Source organism: Neopsephotus bourkii, unplaced genomic scaffold (genome assembly GCF_033783945.1).
Source record: "Neopsephotus bourkii isolate Nb327-2 ecotype Australia unplaced genomic scaffold, CSIRO-AGI_Nbou_v1 NB_911, whole genome shotgun sequence".
NCBI lineage: Eukaryota > Metazoa > Chordata > Aves > Psittaciformes > Psittacidae > Neopsephotus > Neopsephotus bourkii.
In genome coordinates this window covers 3,465,439-3,488,732 of record NW_026901405.1, presented here as the reverse complement: position 1 = coordinate 3,488,732, position 23,294 = coordinate 3,465,439, and the positions used below count along the sequence as shown (strand labels likewise).

The 23,294-nt window shown below is 37.0% G+C and overlaps 1 protein-coding gene across 7 annotated transcripts in view; it reads left to right on the top strand.

Moving 5' to 3' along the window:
- The window catches only part of ROBO1 (roundabout guidance receptor 1), a 696,828-nt gene that overhangs the window by 169,424 nt on the left and 504,110 nt on the right, over window positions 1-23,294 (top strand). The window contains exon 1 of one of the 7 annotated variants that reach the window (XM_061357730.1): window positions 20,821-21,146. The exons of the other annotated variants lie outside the window; for them this stretch is intronic. Within the exon in view, the coding sequence (XP_061213714.1) occupies window positions 21,038-21,146 (109 nt within the window). The 5' untranslated portion in view covers window positions 20,821-21,037. Of the gene's footprint in view, window positions 1-20,820; window positions 21,147-23,294 lie in introns of those variants that run through there. 7 annotated transcript variants of the gene reach the window in all.

Below are 23,294 nucleotides of genomic sequence, written 5' to 3'. Positions count from 1 at the left end.
CTCTAATTATACAACAGGGTAGTGTTCTTGATTGTTGAAGAAATCTTCTATGCTATGCTTTAACTTCAGTCATTCTGTGTTTGTAGAATCATTCCAATGTTGCAGTGGTGGAAGCAACATGAAGAATGTTTATCTCAAATTCTTGATGGCCAACATAGCTTGCAGTCCACAATTACGGGTACAAAATGAACAGCATAGAAGAAAACTATAATCGAGCTAAAACTAAATAATGGCTCTGCTTCTTCTGAATGTCAGCTGCCTCTTCTCCCATATCCTTGGAAAGATATAAGGGCATGATCAAGGGGTCATGCCATGCATGTTTCATTACTGATTCTACTCATTGAATGAAAGCCATCAGACTTTCTGTTCATGATGAAATAGCTGCAGCTATCTATCACACAGTGGAAGGCACATTCTCATTTAAGCATATTCTTAAACAATTTTGAGGTTTTTTAGATGAAAGCAAACGCGTTGGATTCTACAAGTGTATTCTTTGGCACTGTGTAGACCTGCCCAGGCCACTGATGTAACATATCCCAGGTGTGAAATCCCCTATAATCAGAAGGTCCCAGGATGCTGCTGCAGTCTAAGTTTACCTTGATTTCAGTGTGACACCTTGCTAACGTGGAATTTACAGCAATCAAATGCTCTGGTACCAAAGCCATGAGTATCTGTGTGGCAAATTATATACTGCAGTAAAATTTCACAGTTTCTGCCAGGGACAAATCATTAGTAGAGCTATGTTCAAAAGGAAAACGTAATGAAACTCTTGTTTTCTGTTGAAGGCAGCATTAAAAAACCCTGCTGCTTTTGGCAAGACCAGTTAAGTCTACATTGAGTGCCTCTGAAAATCCTATTTTAAATGCTTTAGACACAACTTACTAGTTCTGTTCAAACTCAGCATTGCTAACACCTAGTGTTCCCAAGGGCATTTGCAAAAGCATCATGTTAAACACTGTCCTTTAATTTTATGCATGTGGATTATTTATGTGTGATGCTGTGTCATTTTGTCTTTCTAATCTTCCTTTTCACTGTCAGAGGAATGAAAGGACTCCAGTTTTTCACTACCATGTCCTCATAGATTCTTTGTTACAGCGTAACACTGAGGGCTTTATCAGCCTCTAAGATCCCATTTATGTTGTCATCCTGTGGATACAGGAGATTGGCTCTTCTAATAGAAACAGCCAAGACAGGCTGTAAAACTCACCCTTTCCAATTATTTTCTTCATTAACCACAAACACTTTTGTTTCCACTGCAGTGTTAAAACTCCAACCCATTTCTGTTTTTCCTAAAGTATTACTTGTCTCAACTCATTTACTTTATAGTATTCATCAATTTGTTCCCTATCTTACCTTGCAAACCCAGTAAGAATCAAGATCACCTGGAAGAAAAGAATGGCATCTGTTGAGAGATATTACTTGTCACTAGGGGGAAAAAACCCACTACCATTTCCTTATTACATAAATTTTTCAACATATGATACAGGAAAAAACCTTTATGAAACACTAGTTGTGGGTGGATATTTGAATTATAAACTAGACAATGGAAATAAACCCATTGACAAAAAAAAAGACACTGTACGTTTTTAAGTGTCTGTTATTAAATGGCAAGCATACAGCTATTGATAAGAAATTGTTTTGTTTTCAGTGCTGAATTCTTTCTAGATCTCAAGGAAATCCCCCCAAATTGTTTCAAAAAATGAAAGTAATGTATGCTTGTGCAAACATGCCTTGCCTTGAAGATTTATAGCAGAAGTGTGTATTTGTGTGGTGCTTCTGATTTTTTTTCAGTTTCCCTGTGCATATCTATCCAAGGCACAGAAACAATACCAAGCAAAAACAGTAAATATTTGAAGACACTGCTGAAATTTGGACACTAAATATTAAAAATATTATGTGAATGCAAGGAATTCATAAAGAAAAAAAGGACCATTTGTTTAATCATAAACACTACTAGTTTTCACAAAATTAACTAAACTTTAATTTCTAAATATCATTAGGCAAAACCTGATGTGAGTCCACACACACAGCCAGCCAGTCACAGATGAGGCGAGATGCAAATGTTAAACAAAGGTGCATATCTACCAGTCTCTCAATCCCGACAGTAAGAACAAAATCCTAGCTGAAGTTCAGGTAGATGTATTTACTGTTACTTGCTCTTTTTTTCATTTACTAGGCATTGCTGAATAGGGATTATGGATTCTGACCACAAATTTCAACATGCATTTCTACTTTACCTCTGTGTGACACATTCTTTTTATCAGTACTGGAACATATTCTAGTGAGCTTGAAGTACCCTGACAGCTAACAAGCAGGTTGAATAAATTGTTGCTGTGTGCCTGGGGGTCTACATTTCCCTGACTCCTTCTCTTTTATTTCCCCCTGTTTCCCCTATTCCTCTCCCTCCCGTTTCTCTTTCCTCCTCACATTTGCCTGTCCTGTCAGCTGTTACAGAATTCGATTTTGAATGCATTGTGTGCCATGTGTGCAACACTGTGCATGGGCAGGCTTGTTTTCGTAATTGTATTTACCCTTTTAGCAGCACATATCACAATAAAAATGATAACATTTTAATATTCATAAAAAGGCATTTTACATGCACAAAATGTGGAGGTCTTGCACTCCCTAATACCATATTCTTTTAATATCACACTTCAGTGTATGAGATGTTAGGAAACAAGGTAATTGTGTCTTGGCTTTGTTCTGGATTGTCCCTTTGATCACATCATGCTTTAAGGTGTCTATTTGCCAGCAAATAGGATTCGCCTCTGTGACCTTAAAGAAGAATATTGTCCCTTCCCATTGCATTAATGACTTCTTTTTCCTACATGCCCAGAAGGATGGAGCTGGTGAATTGTATTCTTAATAGATTATGCTGACAGGCAGTCACTCTCTGGTGCATGTGTTATAGTTTTGCTGGCTTACAATTGCATTTTTTATCTGAGTGAATATAATGTTAAGTTTGGTGTTCTCTTTGCTGTGGTATGATATATTCACAACTTAGATGAGAAAGTAGTCATTAGAATAATTTTTTATTTGTTTCTATTTATCCCATCAGGACCCCTCAGAATCTGCATGGTGTGTCATGTAGCTGGAACTGAATACCTTTCTGGCAGAGCTGTATTCTTAGTTGCTATGAGTTTTTATCCTTTCTGTAGAGATGGACAAAGGGAAGAGTGAGGACAGTGTCCATGACAGTGAAGTATTTAAAGATCAAGGGCTTCATGTGCAGCATGGTTAAGTGCAGACCCAAAAGCGGGGCACAAGCTTTTAGTCAGTACTGTCACTTGCTTTCTTTAGCCCAGAGAACTTGCAAGTGACTTATGAATGTTCAAGTGTGGGATACCTGGTGCAGACTTCTTCCCAGGCTCAATGTGCCCAGCCTCAGGGAAGAAGAATACCTTCAAAGGTGTTAAGGATCCTCCTTCTCCAGAGGTTTCTGATCCATGGCCCAAGTGTGTGTATGAGCATGGGGATGGTAGAACAGGCTAAGCTCAGACCTGAATTTGGCTGATGTGAGTGACTGAGTGAAGATGACTGACCAAAAGCAATCTGTGGAGTTTCCTCCTTGCTGACCTGGAAACAAGACATGACAACCATGGCAAAGTAGATGCTACCCTTATCTTTCTGACCTTGTGAAGCTGAATAAGCTGCATGTCAAGCAGCTACAAAACTGCTCACAGTACACTTGCATACTGAAAGAATGGACTGTAAATTGTAACATCTGTGATCTGATTCATTTTTGGTTTAGTTGTCAGGCAGAAGAGATGGATGAAGATCATGGGAAATAAATGGATAAGCTTCCCAGTAGTGACCCATCTTCCCTCAAAAATACATTTATTGGGCTTTTCTCTTATCTAAAGCTGATGAATGACTCAAAAAGAGATACTTCTGCTTTCTATGAACAGATATTAACTAATTTACTCTATGAGCTGTATGTTGTAATGTAATTTCTGGAGAGCACAAAGATTAGTTTCAATACTAGTTATATTTCCTAACAAACTCTTAGAAAGTACAGTTTTGACATTCCTGACTTCTGTGATTTATCAGTTCAAAACCTCATTTGTCCTGACTGAATTTATGGGATGGGGCAATTTGAAAGAGATCAGCTCTCTTTTTATCAGCTATGCTTTTACCACTTTACTATCACCCTTACCATTTTATCTTCTGTACCCTGTGAGTTATAGTGAAAAAAGAAATTTTCTTCTATAAGGTAATTCTATCTATAGGACATTTTCAAGACTTTTATTTCTTTTTTTCTTTTTTTTTTTTTAACACTAAATTTTATAGTAGGTGCTTTGTGAGATCTGAGATTTTTTTCAGGACTGACAGTATCAATCCACCTGAAGTTTCCACTTATAATACCTTAAGGACTATCTGTGGGCATATGTATATGCTTATCCTTGTTTCTGGAGAGAAATTTCTGATTATTTGCTACAGGACATACACTAAAAATATTGAGAAGAAGCATTGTTATGTATGTATCTGCTGGCTCTGCTGTGCAAATTAGTTCACTTAAGTCTCACGTCCTAAAAGTATCATGTGTAAGGGTAAAATTGTAGAATTTTTAATGAAACAGAACTCAAACTTCAAAGGCAATAAGAAGAGATATAAGGACTCCCTGAAGCAATACCTTAGCCTTGGCCATATTGACTACCATCAGTGGTCCATCTTCGCCTCCAATAGGGAGACTTGGAGGCACACCATACATAATGCCGTTGACTCCTTTGAAAGCTCACGAAGAACTAGTCTCGAGGAGAAAAGACAACGTAGAAAGAATCGCGCCCCACCTGTACCACCCAAGGAGACCTTCTGCTGTGCTTTTTGTAGTCAGATTTGCCTATCCCACATTGGCCTTCTTAGTCATCAGCGCGCTTGTAGTAAGCATGGGTAAAGCCCTTCCCAAATCTTCGTTCAAAGTCAAGCCATGATGACTACGAATGTGTTTACTTAGTGTATTGTTCATTGTAAACCTCCATTAGAATTAGAAAAGCAAATGCTTTAGGAGCAATGAGGACTGTAACACATCCTCCTTTATTAAATTAGTCAGAGGAGGAGGAGTAACCAGAACCATGGATGAGTTTTCTGCTGAAAAAAAGTAATTAAACACCCCAGTAAATCAGATTGAATTTTAAGTAAATAATATTGCTTTTAAAACTTTCTTGGTATACAAAGACATTAGATGTGCTATTGTAAATTACATCAATATTAAGTTCTCTTTAATTGTAGATGGGTCATATAGAAAATTTCAGTAGGATGATCTAGTGAAATATGCCTAACAATTATATTTTTAAAAGCTGTATCTTTTTTCCTTAGAATGCATGTTAATGAAAAAAGTAGGATAAGAATGTCTTATTCAATGTAAGAGAAAACCACTTTAGCACATTTAGTAATCTACTGTAATCCTTTCTATGCTATTGCAGCTGTCTATGATTCTTCTAGAATACAGAAAATGAATTTAACAAATACTAAATTATTAAACATTATTTTATAAATTTCATCACACAAGCTTTAAGTGCTTGATTCTTTATTAGGCCTTTCTAAAGTGAGTAGAGGTTACATCAACCTCCAACAGTCCTTATTAAAACTGGAACAATTTAAACTTTAAAATAAATAACATTTTCATTTTTAGACATTGCTTAAGTTGGTCAAAGCAAGTTTATGTTTTATTCCTTGAGGGAAGAAATACTCTATTTTAGGATTTTGATAGCATTATATCATATTTTGATATTAACATGTCAATGTTAGCTGGGTTTTTTATTGCATGAATATTTTCTGGATTTAATGATTTCTGAGGAGATCAGTGCTTTGTGTCTTTCCCCACTCATCCAATTTAAAGGTCTTTTTAGAGAAACTGATACTTTTTTTCCACAAAGATTTTGTCTAAATTCTATATGAGCCAATGGAAAAATTTCCATTGACCTCCATGTGGCTAAATTGCCTCTAAGGGCATAGTGTTCTGTAAGGATATTATTGGGGTTCGGCTACATAATCAATTCATATGTGTGGGGCTTCAGAGCTTTGCACCATTTTGATTGTAGAGCCTCTGCTTTCAGACTGTTTGTTTAATATCTTTTAAGCAATAGAAGATAAGTTGAAACTAAACAGAATTTTATTCAACAGAAAAATAACTTCAACCTGGTTTCATAGTGTTGGAAGTGTGGCATATCTTATTTTGAATCATTCTCTTTGAAGTACAAGTTGTATTATGACCTTATAACTCTCCAATTTCCTTAATTTAGAGACAATGAGGGAGAAAAAACCCTTGGAATAGTATTGATTTTTTGCATTGTATGTGGTAGAAATAACTTAAAACTCCATGAGAGCATTTTGTGATATTTAAATCTTACTACCTCATCTAAAAATTTCATTGGAGTTTTATTATGTGCTTGTGAGTCACAAGATATCCTCAAATCTCTGCTGCAGATCTCTGACATCTGGTTTTATTTTTCTGTTTATGGGGCTAGGAGCAGCCCCCATGGCTAATTGAAGACTTGCTGCTGTGTTCTCATTTTCCAGGAGGTGGATGGCCCAACCTCCACTGTGTGGCTGGAGCAAAAATGAGTAGAATTAGCCTGAAGTGACATTGTTCGACATATATGGTATTCTATTAAAACTAAAACTGGAGAGATGCATTGTACAGCAAAAGATGGTATTAATTAGCTGCAATAACATACCTTGTTCAATACATACTGAGTATAAGAGCCTAATAATTTTACACAGTAAAAATGAAAATGTTCAAGCTTTGCAAGCATTATCATTTCTAATTGGTAAGTATTCTATTACATAATTAAGATGAGATTGCAAATTCAGGAATGAAAATAGTTTCAGTGTATCACATCTAATCTTTTCAAAGAACAAACCTGCAAGCTATATATGTAAAAATTTCTCAGAGCAAAATGTAGAATGAGGTCTCAGAGTCAGTGATAAAAAACTTTACTACACTGATGCTGAATGATCTGGACTGCCGTTTTGTACAACACACAAGATAGTTGAAAGACTGAAATAAACTAAATGTAGTCTATCTGCCATATAGCGAATAAAGTATTTATACGTATACACTCTGCTTTACTTGCGAAGACCAATGTCTAAGCAATTATATCATTGTTTTGAGTAAATAATGCTGCTTTTTATAGTTTCTTGGTAAATAAGGTGACAAGCATTAGATAGGCTATTGTAAATTACTTCTATTTTATATTATGTTTAATTATAGACTACTATAATTATAGTCATATAGCCTATTTCAGAAAGAAGTTCTGGTATATAACGTCTACCAATTCTATTTAAAAGAATTCTCGTGAAAAGGGTACTAAACAATAAATTTTACCTTATGAGTTTCTGGCAAATTAAATGCACAAAAGTAAACAGGTTTTGAGCAGATGATTCTTCGGGTATTTAAATTGGAAATAGCAAAAAATCATGTGATTTTAGCTTTAATATTTTTTAACCATCTTGTAAATTAAAAAGAGATGTTCAGACAGAACTGGTAAGCACACTGCAACTGGTCTCGCTGGACTGGAGATCACTTTTTTATGTGAGGAACTTGGTTTAGAAAGTCATTGTGATATTATATTCAAAGTTTCTTGGCTTTCAGAACTCCCATTTCCTCATTTTTTTGCTGAAGACTATTTGGAATACTTCATCAGCTTCACAGCTCGAGCAAAAGTGCCTGACAAAAAGCTGACCAAGAAGGAATCTTTTTTTTTGTCCTACTGACTTTCAGTTATTTTCTTTATCATTTTCCTTTTAATTATAGTATTGCAACTTTTCTTTATTCTTCATTAATCCTTCTTACCTTTTTACATTTCAAATTCTGCCTTATGATTTTCTTCTCTATAGTTCCCTTCTCTGTGCTTGAAGGAATAACATGTTCTCATGCTTTTTTTTTCATGAGAAATTGGAGAAATTCTTAAGATTCAAGCAAAATTAAGAAAGTCTGGGTGTCTTGCTGGCAGAACCAGAAATCTTGCATGGAGTACTATTTCTAGAGTAAGACTGGGAGGGTGGTTTTGAAGGAATCATCTGCTAGCACCAAAATACAGAATAAAGGATTCAGCCCCTGAAGCTATTCATAAGCACTCTGGAAAATTTAAGATCCATTACCTCTCCACTTCAAGAATGGTGAATATGGTTGACTGTTTCCAAGCGCATGTTCTATTTGACAAATCTGTACCATTTGGCTATGTATAAGCTAGGCTTTTATTCTAATGAAGTGTGGTTTGGCAATAAAAATGAAAAATGCGCTACAGTTCAAAAATGCTGATGGAGAACTTTATAAGTTAATTCAAGGCCCAATATTTATTCATCAACGTATGGTGTTATATATCAACATGATAGAAGCACATGCTTCTATCCTGGAACAATTTTTATCCAGAGGTCTAAATCAATACTTTGCAAAAGCTAATTAATGGGTTCTTCTGTGTTGCACAAGAAAAAAAAAGTATAGCAAAGGAATATTTATAGGTCTGGTGAATCCTTATCTTTGGAATTTGAACTTACAGATCTATGTCTGTATTTGATAGCAAAGGATTTAAAAGGTGTCCCTTAAGCCTTTCACATCTCTGCACTGTAGCATCAAAAGATGTTTCATGTTAAATATGTCTAATGATATTCATAATATCTACAGTCACTTTTCATAGGCTTCATTTCAGCTGGCTATATAATTTGGGTCCAGAGTTTTTAGATTTATTTGATTATTTAAATCCAATACCAATGAAAATTGTTTTTCTTCCTGTTAAAATTCTGCTGTTTAAAATTAATCTGGATATATCAGTACCATTTATAGTATACTAGTGTTTGCTTTAACAACAGTTACTACAGTAACATCTACGGTCCTCATTTTATTAAGCAAAACATCAAAAGGTGTTTTAAAAGAACAGTTTTCTGAACTGATTGCTTTCCAGACTTTAGTCATGAAATAAAGTTCAGACAAGCTGCAAATTTAATAGACTGTTTCATTACTCTGTAAAGTACTGAGTAAGTTGTGCTTTGGTTATAACTCCTGCTTGATTTTGAGAAAAAAATAGTTTCTTCTTCTTGCTTCTTCTTTCAGGCATTTTGTTTGTTTGTTCAGGGTTTTTTGTCTCTCATATCATTTTCTAAATGGTGGCATAGCAAGTTACAGTTCCTACATTCTGGTCTACATTGCATTACATAATGAGCACTGTAAGCATGGCAATGTATGAAGCAATTACATTTATCTCAGAATTATGAATTTTAAATGTATCTAATTCAAACAAATCAAGCAGCAATGTGCATTACAAATATAAAGTTACTCTAGGGATTTCTGTGTATACACTGCACAGTTTTGCTGTGCGCTAACACTTCAAGATTCAGTAAATGGGCCTCACGGAGTGAAACTGCAGCATATGCTATAAGCAGAGTATAATGTCATGTAGTGTTAAGGCTAATAAGCTAAATTACAGATAAATGGTAATGGATCCACAGGGGGCCTTACAGTGCCTGCTACGAAGTGTAGCAGCTAGTTAGAGGAGAAGCTGTCACCTTGCAAAACAAAATGTTAGGTATTTACTTCACTTTATTCTCCATGTAATTCCTCGCTATAAACAGCTAGTAAATACATATCCTAATATACATTTTGTGTGTGTGTGTGTATATATATATATATATGTAAGTCTGTATATATAGCCATGTAAAGGACTTGAACTGCTCCAAAGAGAGGAAAAGAACAAATTGTTAAAGCATCCCTAGAAAGTGAAAATGAAGGGGATGGGTTTGTTAATTCGATTGAGAAGGATTCTTACTGTAAAAAGGTCCTCTGAGTGTGAATCGAAGTTATGCCATGTGATTTGTCTGAGCTGTCCAGTTACCTGTGTGTTATGTGAAGAAGTGTAGAGGACGGAGAGGAAGAGAAAATGAGAAAGAAGATGTGAGAGTGAAAGCAAGTGTGAGCAAAGCAAAGGGAAGAGCTCTGTGTTGTTCTTATAGGGTTCTCTCTCCCTTCTTTCCTTGTTTCCAGATGCCATAGTGATTTATGTGGGATCAAAATCTGCCCTGAGGTTTGTGAACCAAATGCTTTTAATTTCTGCAGAGTTTGTTTATATCGGAGTTGACTGTGGCTTTTTTTTGCCTTCATTTTTATGGGGGATTTTTAAATTTAATTAATAAAATCCCACTGCATAGCATAGGTCTTGGAAGATAGTAGGAGAAAAAAGTGCTTTTAGAGGCAGAGGTTCACTCCAAAACTAATGTGAATGTTACAGGTGTACCTGTGCAGCAAAGCTGAGATTGATTTACACAGTGTTTATTGAGTATACCTAAAATAAAAAAAAATAACTTTGAACCAATGCTCTGGGTTTGTATTAGATATTTTGAGCCAAATTGCATCACTCTGAAGCAGTGAGAAGGAAATGCAGAGTTGGAGTCAGCCAGGAACACTATCACCTACATCCAGGGCTCCACAAAAAAAACATATGCAGGCTGTTTCCAGGATGAGCTTCCATCACTGTCCACTGCTACATGTCAGCCTGGAGCCTGTGTGGGTGCATACCCAGCCCAAGGACTGTCATTCACATTGTGCACTTGTTCACCTCCTTCATGGCACTTTTGGTCTTTATTTTTGTTAATGTCAAGTCTTCAGTTTGAGAAGACTGTAGTACCTTCTGTGCAAGGCACAGGCAGGCTGTCACACTGCACACTTCTATAGGTTTTGTTTTTGCAGACTACAGTTTCCCTGTTAACTCTGAAGGGCAAATGAACTCTATGCAAAGACAGTAAGTTTTACAGGTGAATTTTTACTTTTTGCAAAAACCTTCCATGTTATACCATAGCAGATGCATACATACTTTCATTTATGCTAATAACACGAATATAATTCTTATGCTTGAAAATTAGTCTTTTATCTAGGAAGCTAACAGTAATTCCATGACTGATAATATCATATCAAAATACAACAAAAGGAGGATTTTTAACTTTTTAAAGATTGATTTTTTTTACTGACTCATAAAACTATTGTCTTAACTGGCCTGTCTGAGAAAGTCATGTTAACAGCTTTCATCTTTAAAATAGCTCTGAATACACCTAGAATAGCTGTCAACAGAGCAGAAATCTGTGAAAAGTCTCAAACAACTGGTCTGCATGTAAGTGAGAAGCAAATGTGTTAACTTAGCTAACACAGAAAATCAAACAATCAGGGGGAAGAGAGAAAAAAGGAAAATAAGAATAGATTACACTTAGTAACTGGAGAAAAACCAGGATTTCTGTAGAAAACAATACCTGTCAGCACTGAAACCTCTAAAAAGTGATGCCCATCATTTCCATTTCATGAGAAAATATGATTATCAGTCTTTCATCTTCTCATACTAAAGTTGTTTTTTTTTACGTTTATTACTTATTTTGGTGTTACACATAAACTATCCATCTTATCTGTAAAAAAAGCCTGCTGGCAAATTATGTTACTATACCGCCTCTCAAATTCATCTTTTCCATAGCATAATTTAGCCAAGTTTCGTCCTGGTATTAGTAAGGAGAAATTGATTATTACAGCCACACCAGTTTTGTTAAAAACACATCTTTCACTTCAATGTACAATTTTTCATTCTCATATAAAACCCTTATTAATAAATGAAAGGTGCATTTGCATTTTATGGGCATTTTTCATTTCATTTATGGGCATTGATCAGGATTAAATGTCTCTGAAATGTGATTTGATAATCTTTAAAACAGTCACTTAGATGTTTCCAGTTATTTCACGTGCATAGTTCTGATGATTTCCCAAAATTACGAGCTTTTTTATCATAGATAAAAATGATAACATGAATCCAAATCTTAAGCAAGCCTTGCAGTGGCATGTAAGAAATTTAATCTAACAGATTACAATAGCTTCTGTGCACTAATTGAGTTGGAGTTTATATTGGAAGTAGTTACTAAACACTAGAAAAAAAGTATTGATTTTATTACTGAAGTTATTAATTTCAAGTACCTCATATACTTAGGAATACTTACTATCCTGTGTCTTAGCTATTATGATATCATTCTAAACACCAGCATATTATACTGGTGATTTTCTATATTAGAAAGTATGGAACTCATTAGAAAACACATACTTCTGTCGAGCTGATTTCCGTTAACACATCTGTGTACAGTAGAAGAACACGAAACTTGGAAGTGCTGCCCTGAATCAGTTCAGAAAGTGGATTTTAGTTTGATATATGAACAAGGCCAGGCACAGTGGCCTGTGTTCTGAGTATCTATATCCCACCCATAGAAAACCATGTTTATATTACATTTCACTTGGATGTAGAGCTGGCATGAGATTTTAGATGGTAATTTTATCCCCATGCTCTTTATGACATGCCATCTACTGATGAGACTTTATTTCCATATATCTATTAAGGATATGACATTTTTAATTCCGTCAGCTCAGGGCTTAAATTAAAGTTTAAGGTAAATGTTTTCGTTTAGCATATTGATTCTGTTCCAATTTAGGAGATTACCCTGTAGCTCTAATTTACCCAAAGAATCTCACTGGGGAGATTTTCAAAGGCACAGATAGAAGTTGGACCACTAACTTCCATTGACTGCTGAAAAATTGTATTACGGCCTCTCTCTGGATACACTGAAAACCTGTTCCCATTGTTCCCTTAATAGGAATGAACATCCATCTTTCTCAAGTAGGCTTTGAACACATTGATCAAAGCAGAGGAGGCCAGATGCTCACACTTTGCTGTAGTTCTGCCACAATCAGTGAATTATTTGTACCATTTGTGTCACAAGTCATATCATTGTTAAAGGAATTATAAGTTACTTACTCTCCTAATAATAAAATCCAACATTAAAGAATTACAGTGTCTCGGATAAGATGGGAAAAAAAGCAAAAAAGCTGTGGAGTTTGGTTTTAGTTTATTATTATTATTATTATTATTATTATTAAAACCAATTCATTAAGACCAGTGCAACTGCCTGTTAAAGTTCTCTTCCAGTTGGGATATTTTTTATATTAGGCTGTGGGGCACTGACCTTCATTCTTGTTCTGAACATCAATGTGGAAGCACTGCAGAAAAATGTCCTCACCTTCTTGGATAAAGACAGTGTAACACCTTCCCTGTGTTGCAAGTTAAGTTGGAATAGTGTTAGCAGATGCAGAAAAAGTGCATCCAGACTCTTATCCCTGCATTTGTAAATTTTGTCATAGTTTCTCTTCTCTACCCATTTGATACCATGCTTTTGGTGCCACTCACCCCAGGAAAAATTAGTTGATTTTGTATTCCAGCATCACGCCTCATTCAGCAAACATTTGTAAAAAGCAATTTATTTCCTTAAATGAACAGAATGAATACCAGGAATGTCTCCATCTTCTGCGGTAAATTTCTTGGGGTTTAATATTCTTGGAAGCCTGGCCCAAGTTTCTAGCTTTTTGAGCTGAAATTCAGAACAGGGCTAGTGTACAAGGTTTATCTCATCTTTGTCTCATGTCATCCACCCAAAATTAGCTGCTGAGGTAATGCCGCCCTCTCCTTAGTTTCTCAGCAACAGTTATTCACTTGTGTTGGCACAGTTGTCAGCCCAGCTACCTCTTGTTCACTCTCTTCCATGAGGTACCACATCACTGAGTAGGGGTTGGTTAACAGGAGATACAGAAGAAGGAGGTGAGGAACAATAAGCGAAGGGAATAGTGGGGAAAAAAGAGAGTAGTACAGTAAGATGGAGAATGAAGATGTTGGACCGAGGAGGAAAGGAAAATCAGGTTTCAGTGAAAAGCAACTGCAAAAAGGGGAGAAATTTTAAAAGCATAAATAATAACGAAGAAAAGATGTGACAAGCCTTGGCTTTGATCTCACAATCACATGTCCAGATCTTTACTGAATGCTTTCTTGAAACCCACTAATGTTATATTTTAAATGTGTGAGAAAAAAAAAGTAAATATAGAAATGCAAATTAGGCCTGACAGATTAACCTAACAATAATTTTTTGAAACCAGAAGGCCGACCACAGTTTAGCAGTTTATTTTGAGAGCTGAGTAGGATGGCATATTTTTACATTAAACAATATTCATTTTAGTTTTCTTGTGTTTATTCTTGTCTGACCATACTCTTATAATTCTCCACCACTCAGTAAACACTCCTACATTTGCCTGAATTAATAGGATAAATATTGCCAGTTTGTTAGAACAGATAATGACAAATGACTTGCATACATTAAATGTGTTTGGGACATGTTTAATCCGTAAGTTTGATGTTAAAAGCATCAACATTATCTTATAAAATTTTACTATCAACATGATCTGGGAATCATTCTTGAAGTAGTCTCATATGGCTTCTCATTTATGCTAACATAAAACACTGGCTATGCTGAAATACCAGTTCACATAGAACTGTGTAGATCTGTTACTTGTACAACCACACATGAAAATTCTAAATAATCATTCTAAGAAGGCATGCTATGGCTTCTGGGTTGGGGTCAGAACAGTAAATGACAGAGTGCATTTGAAAGACTGAAGTGCTATAGTGTAAGAATCTTGAGAGCTCTTGAGATGTACTGGGGTTTTTTGCTGATTTAGTGCCAGAGCTAAGAAGAGATACTGAGATGTGATGCTTTTGTGAAAGTCGTGCTTTCTTTACTAATGCTGTGATGGGATTCAGAGTCTGCTAGTACTTTTTGGTTTTAAAAATGTAATTTCGTATTGAATAGAAGCTATTTGTGGCTGTAGAAGGAGAAGGTACAGGAAGGAACCTGACATGTTTGTTTAACAGCATCACTCAGATAACCTGGCTCAGCTGGGGCTGAAGTGACCTGCTGTTCTGGTCCTTAGCCATTTGGCTACTTTTTCCTTCTTTTTTAAATAGTGATCATAAATGCATGAACTCTTCAGGGATGCCATGGTATTAGGGATATGTTAGCCACTGCCAGCTCAAATATCAGCCCTTAAGAAGTGTTTCTTCATGTAGACTTTAGCTGGTTACAATGCCTGAAATGTCTAGGTTGCTTAGGAAGGCAGATCTTTTTTTTCCTGAGTGCAAGTCTGGGGATATCTCATAGGAACTTTCTTTGCATTCTTAATGAAAAGAACAACCCCCCTTCTCTGTTACACATTTATGGATAAGTTTTTCTCTCATTTACTTCCTAATGGGCTTAAAGTGCCTTTTGCAAACAAAGAGAAAAAAATATGTCATGAAATAAAGAAAAAATTAAGTCAGAATCCTTTATTTCTCATACTAGCTAGGCCACACACTAGCGTGTGGAATTTCTTGTAAAAGACATGGTAGTTACTGACTTAGCTTTACAGACTTTGTTTGATGCCTGTTCTTCTGCAGCCAGATGGAAAAAAGTAAATCCCGTAATATTCTTTGATCTCTGTATGTGTTTTGAAGTACCTTTTGTAGTTGATAGCCACAGACCCTTGCACTTAAAAATCCCCCCAAAACAGCCCCAAAAACCCCAAGCATGTGTTACCTTGAGGGCATGAGAATAGATGGCAAAATATTAAGGCACGTGGGGAAGAAAAATTACTTTTTTCCTCTCAAAACCCAGATAACATCTTTTCAAATATTCATTAAAAGGAACTTTATTCCATGTTGTGTACAGTAACTGAGTATATGTGTAAGGTTGGTTGACCCAAACCAAGATTGGTTTACTCAAAAGTAACTTGAATCAATATTGCATAATGTATAACAAAACTGATTATTTATTGTACAGCTCTTGCTGCACAATTTGAAAGTGTATGTGTTTGTGATTTAGTAGCAAGAACATGTATATGTATATACACGCACGTACATGCACTTAAAGATTTGTACATGTATACCTATTTATACAGCACGTTTTTTTTTTTCTTCTACCAGCAAGAACTTGAAATCTGTAAGCAAAATGTATAATGTTATGTTTGAGAATTTAAATGCTAAAAAGTGAAGAAATTAGGAAATGAGCATGTGGGCTCATATAAGTGACAACTTTCAAAGCAAAGTTGTGCTAGACCATGAAGTCTTTGGGGGAGAGATAATGTGAATTTATGTGACTGTACAGCACTGAGCGCACTGTTAGTATTCAATAAGTAAACAGAAAAAGTAAAGGATACATTGGTAGAACAGTAAAATTTGCAGGTTTTGTTGGAGGGTATGCATTTGGATGATTAAAAAAAAGAAGGTATGTTTTGTACCCTCCATGATCTACGTAAAGTCTGAATCTCAGGATCCCTTGTTTGGTTGATGTATTTAATAGTTGTATATTACAGAAAAAAAAAACCAAACCCTATCAAGCTGATCTGGGAATGTTTCCATTTCCCCAAACTTGCAGAGGTAAAATGGTGTAGGTCTGGACCCCCCCACACTGCTGGATTATGTGATTGTGCCCTTTGCTTCTCAGAATCACAGTGTTTTCATGGCACACGTTGCCACGTCTGAGTGCATCTCCCCAGAGTTGTTACAGTCATAGGGGCTGCAAAATAAAACCTGGCTAATTTCTAGCTTTAATGAGTTCCGTATCTGTCGTCCTGTCATGACTTAAAGTCTCTGTATGACTGCCTCGTAGAGGCCCTCTGACAGTCACCAGATTTAGTCTTTCTTCTAAGATGGGAGACTGTTGCAAAAATGCTTCAAAGGCAACGCAGGAACTGTATGTGGCAGTGGTTTAAGCATGGCTTTTACTGCAGAAATAGAGACCTGCTTTGTTTTACAAACTTGATAAAGATGCCTTAAAATCAAGGACCCTAAAAAGCAGCTCATTACCCTCCATGATAGGACAGAGAGAGCCATAGATTCCCTTACTTATGAACTGACCCAGCCCTAGTGTGATTTTCAGGAGAGGATGATTCATGAGCCCGTGCTATGTGGACAGTCTCTTCCTTGTCAGTCTGTCCTCTTTCAGCTCTGAAGCAGTATGTGACCACTGTGGGAAAAAAAACAGTAGAAGTTTTCCCAGATCATCAATTTCCAACACAATCAGGAGTGGGCTCTTCAGAAGAGGCAACACAGAGGTCCCTGTGTGAGGAAGTGGCTTTGGCTTTGAGGAGAATGGAGAAGGACTTCTGCACACATAGAGAAGGCTGACCTCATGGCCTTGCAGGCTTCCAGTCAGAGAGGCTGTAGCTTTCATCATGTCTCCATGAACTAGGTATCCATGAGCAGAGGAAAGTTGTTTTGAAGTGTTCCTGGACGGCCATGCTAAGATGCTGTGGAGAGCTCGCTACCCTTTAGAAGAAGGTAAAGGTGCAGTCTCTAATGAAGGGACAGAGAACTTTAGGAAAAGATCTGCTCTTTATAGATAAAAAGCTCTGTGGAAGATATCTGATCCAAGGAAAGAACTGTGCAGTAAATTGCTAGAGACTTTTACCTATGACACATTAAAACAAAAATTAAAAGGCTGGGGGATAATGAGAGCTGAAGAGAAAAGGGTTTATATATATCTGAAGATTTTAGAGACTGACATATATTAAAACTAAATAAAATTAGCATAGCACAGACTGTAAATTCATTTTGTAGTTTTATCTTCCCATCCTTAACTTCTGACTGAGCTGCAACGTGAAAGTCAGGAAGGCATCTAGTCTTGGTGTAACATCGTCAAATGGTCTACTGCATCTCTTAAAAAGTTGTCCACATAGCTAATTCCAGAATTAATTACATTGCTTTTGAATAAGCTTTAAAATTGCTAAGGCACTCATATGAGCAGGAATTATACAGCAGAAACTGAAACTAGTTAAATGAGCTATAAAACACTGAATCACATAGGAACAAGCCACCTTTTATTGGGCTTCACACTTCTGAATGCTTAATCAGTTTGGTTTTATTTGCTATGACTCCAGTGGGGAAGGCAGTGGGCTGGCATTGCTTCTATGGCAGTAATTGTCTACTATCCTGCTAACTAGCAACACCATGCATGAGGCACTCAAACAAGCTGACAGATACGTCATTTTGGTCCAGGTTTTCCCTGTCTGATTGCATTTGTGGTGTGAATGAAAAGAAAAATGCTCACTTAAGAGATGCTGGTTTGGGCGTCCCTTCACACCTATCAGGATATGGGATAGCTTTCCTGAAGGCAGCAGCTCCTTCCCCTGTGGCAGGATAAATGGATGCAACCTGTGCAAAAATGTCTATGCAGGTTTTGTGTCTGCAAAGGTACCCTTCCATTAGTCTTGTAAGATAAAAAGTCATCTGGCCTACAGTTCTGAATCTTTCCATTAACTCTGTAAGATTGAGTACTAGACAAAACAACTGTGTGGCTTGAGAGCTTAGCAGACATCTGCTGAAACAGCAATCTCATGCACCAGTTTACTTTTGCAGAGCACAAAGCTCAGTGAGGTTTGGGTCTGGGACCAAATAAAGGATAACAAGCATTAACTACAAGACAGGGGTTTCTTTGAGGCAGCTTCAGTTTTTGACTCAGATACGTTTTTCTCGCACTGGAATTCCATGCTTAGTGTTTTTTTTCCTTTGAAAATCTTTATCTTCTGTCATTCAGACAGTATGCTGCCAACTGTAAGATCACAAAGCCTTTTGGTTTTGGGGCTCAAAACTGCAGCTGTCATTTGAAAAGGCATTTTCAGTGTTCAGAGGAAACTATACCATTTTGCCTTACTGCTAACATGAACCTAAAGAACCACTTTGTATTAACCGAGGTCTTTTCCTTTGCTGTGTTTTGGTGCAATGAGGAATTTGGTACTTTCAGGTGTCTTATATTGCCAGCATCATGATGAGTCATCTTTAGAGACCAAGTACTGACACGCTTTCTCAGTATGAATTCAGATGATGAAGGACATACTGTTAAAATGTGCTTTAAAAAAAGACAATATGAAATCCCAAACCATTTATTTTAACACTCTATGTTACCACAGGAGTTATTTTTGTTATGGGGCAAGGGCCCAATGGCAAGTATAGTAGTGATGCTCCATTATTCTTCAGCCCATAAATCAGAGTCATGCAGAATAAAATAAAATGATCATAAAGAAATTAAACCTGTTCATCAGTAAATTCCACTGAGACGAGGATGTAGTGACCCTCTCCCTGCCCAGACATAGTATTGCATCCATATGTGGAAACCACCTCATCCTGGTCACCGGCACAGGGGGTAGAGCTGCACAGGGGCTGCTGGGGTCAGAACAAAACCAAAGGCTGCTTCTAATGCATACCCTGCAAGAGATTTGGCAGATCACTGGTTGCTGATGTCTCGCGTTGTAAATACTTCACCTCTTGCACTGAGTAGTTAGCCCAAACTGAATTAAGAGCACATCTCCTTTCCTAATTTCTCCAACTGGTCCAAATGGAGAAACAGAGTATTCCTTTTTAAGGCCTCCTGGATAACTACTTTAACAGTCATGGAAAAGTTCCTGATACAGTATCTCTGTGGCCATCTGCAGTATGTGATCTCTAGGTGAAAAAATTGCTCATGGCCTCTTTTGAGAACTTATCACTGAATGCCTAGAAATGAATGGCTTCAGGTAGTCATGCCTTAACTGGTCACTGAGGAGTATTTCAATAGCATTAATCATTTTGAGCTCAAAATTAAAAAAGAGCAGTGTCTGTGAACACTATAGAACCCGTCTGGGTCTTGAAGCAACCTTGTCTAGTGAAAGGTGTCCGTGCTCATGGCAGGGGGAATGGAACTAGAGGATCTTGAAGAGCCCTTCCAACCCAAAACATCCTATGATTCTATGATTCTAAATTAATAGTATCATTATTAAGAGTAGAATAACTTACTTTGTCTCTCCTTTCTTGGTACTTGAAATTGTATTGAAAAGATTATTCTGGTACTTTATTAAAAAAAGCTCAGTTATAGCTATAGCATCTACGCAACAGCGAAAGTGTGATGTGTGAGGCAGATGATCCACTTGTAGCTAATTCATTGCTTTTCTATTAAGAAAATAAGTTTTAGTGTTGTATAAGTAAATAACAATTGTAAGTATTTCTGAGGCTGATGCTTCCAATGCTAAAGAACTAGACATTTTGCAGTTTCTTTTATTGACTATAAATGCAAAGTTTATCCACAATAAAGCCCTCCTTCACCGTAAGTGAAAAGCACCCTGGTTGCATTATAGTGATTTTCCGCTCTCAGGCTGAAGCTTTCCTGGGCCTCCACAGGTCGTGTAGCATGGTTTCATAACTGTGATAAAAGGGCTAGCAGATAATTTTGCTACTTTTTTACCTTGAGAGTCTTTTGGTTGCCACAGGAAATTTGGCTCTGATAGCTACAGGGTTAAATAGCTTCCAGCAATACTGCTGTTAATGCTGCAAGCACTGGAGCCTGCTTGCACTGTCCAGAGGCTGTTGGGCTGCAGGGTGAAGAAGGTTTGTTAAGTAACACAGGTGGGGTACATGAATTCTCAGAACTTCTCTTGCTGGGCAGGGACTGTTCCATTTATGCAGCATCTGCTGACAGAAAACTGGGTAGGAGGTGGTATTGTTTGTGTTATTTTCCCTAGAAATAGAAGATGTTTATGCTGAATAAGATTTAGAGTTACTGAACAGCTAAAAAAAAGAAAAGTTTCTTTTTTTAAACCTTTCTTTCTCATCCTAGAGACATCATTTTTCCTTCCTTCTCTTGCCCCCCTTGGTGGGTAGGGGTGGAAGCTTTGCGAGCTGTTTTCTTGCACCCATTGATAAATGTAATGAGTTTTGAGTGTCAACATTAAAATGTTCTGTGTCATCAGCTCTGTGAAACTGCAGTGGAATATGGAAGTGAGAGAAAAAAACCTCCTCCGGTTTCAGCCTGGCTATGTCCCCTGCTAGGGTGCTGTGGGGAATGTTGATAAACATTGGGAAGGGCTGAGAGGTGGCAGAGGCAGGTGAGGAGCTGGTGGCTTCTGAGGGACCACAGAAAGCTGTCAGTGCGTCTCTTTTTCATCTGAGTGCCAGAGGCTCCTGGCTGGGGAGAAGCCTTTGCAACTCTTCTGTTTTTACATGCCCTGGATAAAAGCAATAAGCAATGCAATGGAATTTTTTAATAAACATTTCTATTAGGAATTATATTTTATATCTCCCTCTGCCTCTGCTAAATGTTGGTAGCTCCAATTATTCATTCCTAAGGAAAGTCTTCTAATTCATCTTCATCAGTACTCCAGGTAGAGGTGATCTATATTTTTTTGTTACCTGCCATGGCTCTGCTGTCACTGCTGCTGCTGCTTGGGCTAGTAGACATAACCGCTGCTGCGGACGTCGCACCTAGGATAAAAGCGGGGTCAAGGTGGAGAGGTGAAAAGAATCGTGAGTAACCCGGGATTTTCCTTTTCTTCTCAGCTCTCTATTTGAAGAAATGCGTTAGGCCTCGTTTTGCTGTGTAATTCTTCTTCTCTGTAGGGTTACTCTTTAATGATAACCTTACGGCTATATAATTTTAAGTATTTAAATATGCATGTAGAAAGCATGGGCCACACCTTCTGTATGCTCCACACAGCTGCAGTACAGTCCTGTATTCCACTGCAAGCTTTCTGAACTGCCTGTGCTGATTAACTCCTCTGTTTCCAGAGAGTTGTGAGATTGCCAGGCTACAGTCAGCTGTACCTTTTCTATTTATAATCTAACCGTTTTGCATGTTATTTCAAATGTTAGCGTTAGTAAAGGTAGCGAAATTTACAGGTCTGCTGATTGTGTGAAGGAACCTTCTAACCACAGCGGTTACGCTGGATAACCTCATGGATATAAATGGGTGACTGCAGTTTAAAATCTACAGGTTTGGAAAAGGGGATTTAACATAGCACTGCAGCTTCTGCAGGGTTTGTCAGTACTACACTTAGAAAAGAACGTTACTATTAGAAAAGGAAAGGAGATGAGTCATGGTAATATTTGGGAGTCAGACTTCCTACTGCATACACAGCTGCCTGACTGAAATAGCCAGAGGATTATTTTCGTTTAAGGGGCAACTCAGTTCTTCCTGACATTATTCTTTATTCATGTCCAGCTACTTCTAAATAAGCATGCCCATGATGGGCAACATACTGTTGTCATTATGCCTGTGAATTTTTGCTGTGGTTTTGGGTTTTGTTAAATACCTTGGTTACAAAAAAGGGAAGGAGTATTGAGAATTGAATTAAGGTTTTCAGTTTAATTCATCTAAATGTGATAGTTTTGCTTGGAAAATATATGTGAATATATCTGAAAATAACCAAAACTTGTAGGGGTGGCTGTTGGCATTGTTGGGATGGATATTATCTTGACAGTCATATTATCTGGAAGCTGATCTCCAGCCTGACTAATATTTGTCTTTCTTAAAATGCAAGCATACATATCAATAAATCTGCCACCTCTCACTCAGTCAGATCAGCAGCATTATGGAAAGAGGTGCTGGACTGAGTGGAATGGAGTGCCTCATCCACTCTCAAGTAATTTACATGTAAAAAATACACTTCCCACACTATAGGCCGTTAACGTGTGCATAAGTGGTGTACAAAAATAATGCTCTACAGTTTATAAATATTAGAGCAGATTAGCTAACTTTGACTAAAGGAGCCCTTTAATTTAATGGATGTGGAAACTGAGGCACAAATCTAATGAGACCTCAAATACAGTGATAGAAATTCTTCCATGGCATGTCTCTTGCTCAGTAAGAAGGTCTTCTAAAATATGTATCCGTGTATCTTCTCAAGTATTACCTTTTTGGAAGGGAAAAATTATGTATTTTCGTTTTGGATTCACTGGTTTTCAGGTGTTAGGAAGTTTGTGTTTCTGAGTATTCACTGATTTTCAGGTGTTAGGAAGTTTGTGTTTCTGAGTATTTAGAGTGACTTTTTTTTTCTATGAAGAACTGAAATAGCTGAGATATAGACTTTAATGTCTCACAAAAGCATTAATGAAGGTAATTGATTTGGGATGACATTTAACCGTGATGTGTAAATAACACAAAGATTCAGGAGTTTAAGAGTGCTACGACTATAATAGATCATTTAATGTCATCTGTAGTTGGATATTTCATCTTATGTATTCAGATTGCTTGCTTCTCTCAGGACACAGGGGTCTCAATTCAGCACATTGGTAATACTTGGTCAAAGGAAAAATAGGGATGTAGTTTAGATTTTTCATCCTACTGCTATTGTGATACTTAATTACTTAGAGAGTTCAGTTCTGGAATGTGGTAAAAGTTGTGGATCTAAATTAACTCTTCTTGAAATTAAGAGAAGGTGTTCAAATCAGACTTTGATGTTCCTTTTATTTAAATACTAGCAACAGTGTGACGAAGAACAGGAGAGATTTTACAGGAATGCCATTTGCATTGTATACTGTTTAGCTTTGCTATCCATGGTGTCAAAATTTCTCTAGTAGCAGAATGCAGATATCGTGCAGAGCAGGATCCTGTAAGAAGTAGATAGCTCCTTTCTGACAAAGGAGAAAGCCAGAATGTTGTGTAACTGTAGTTGA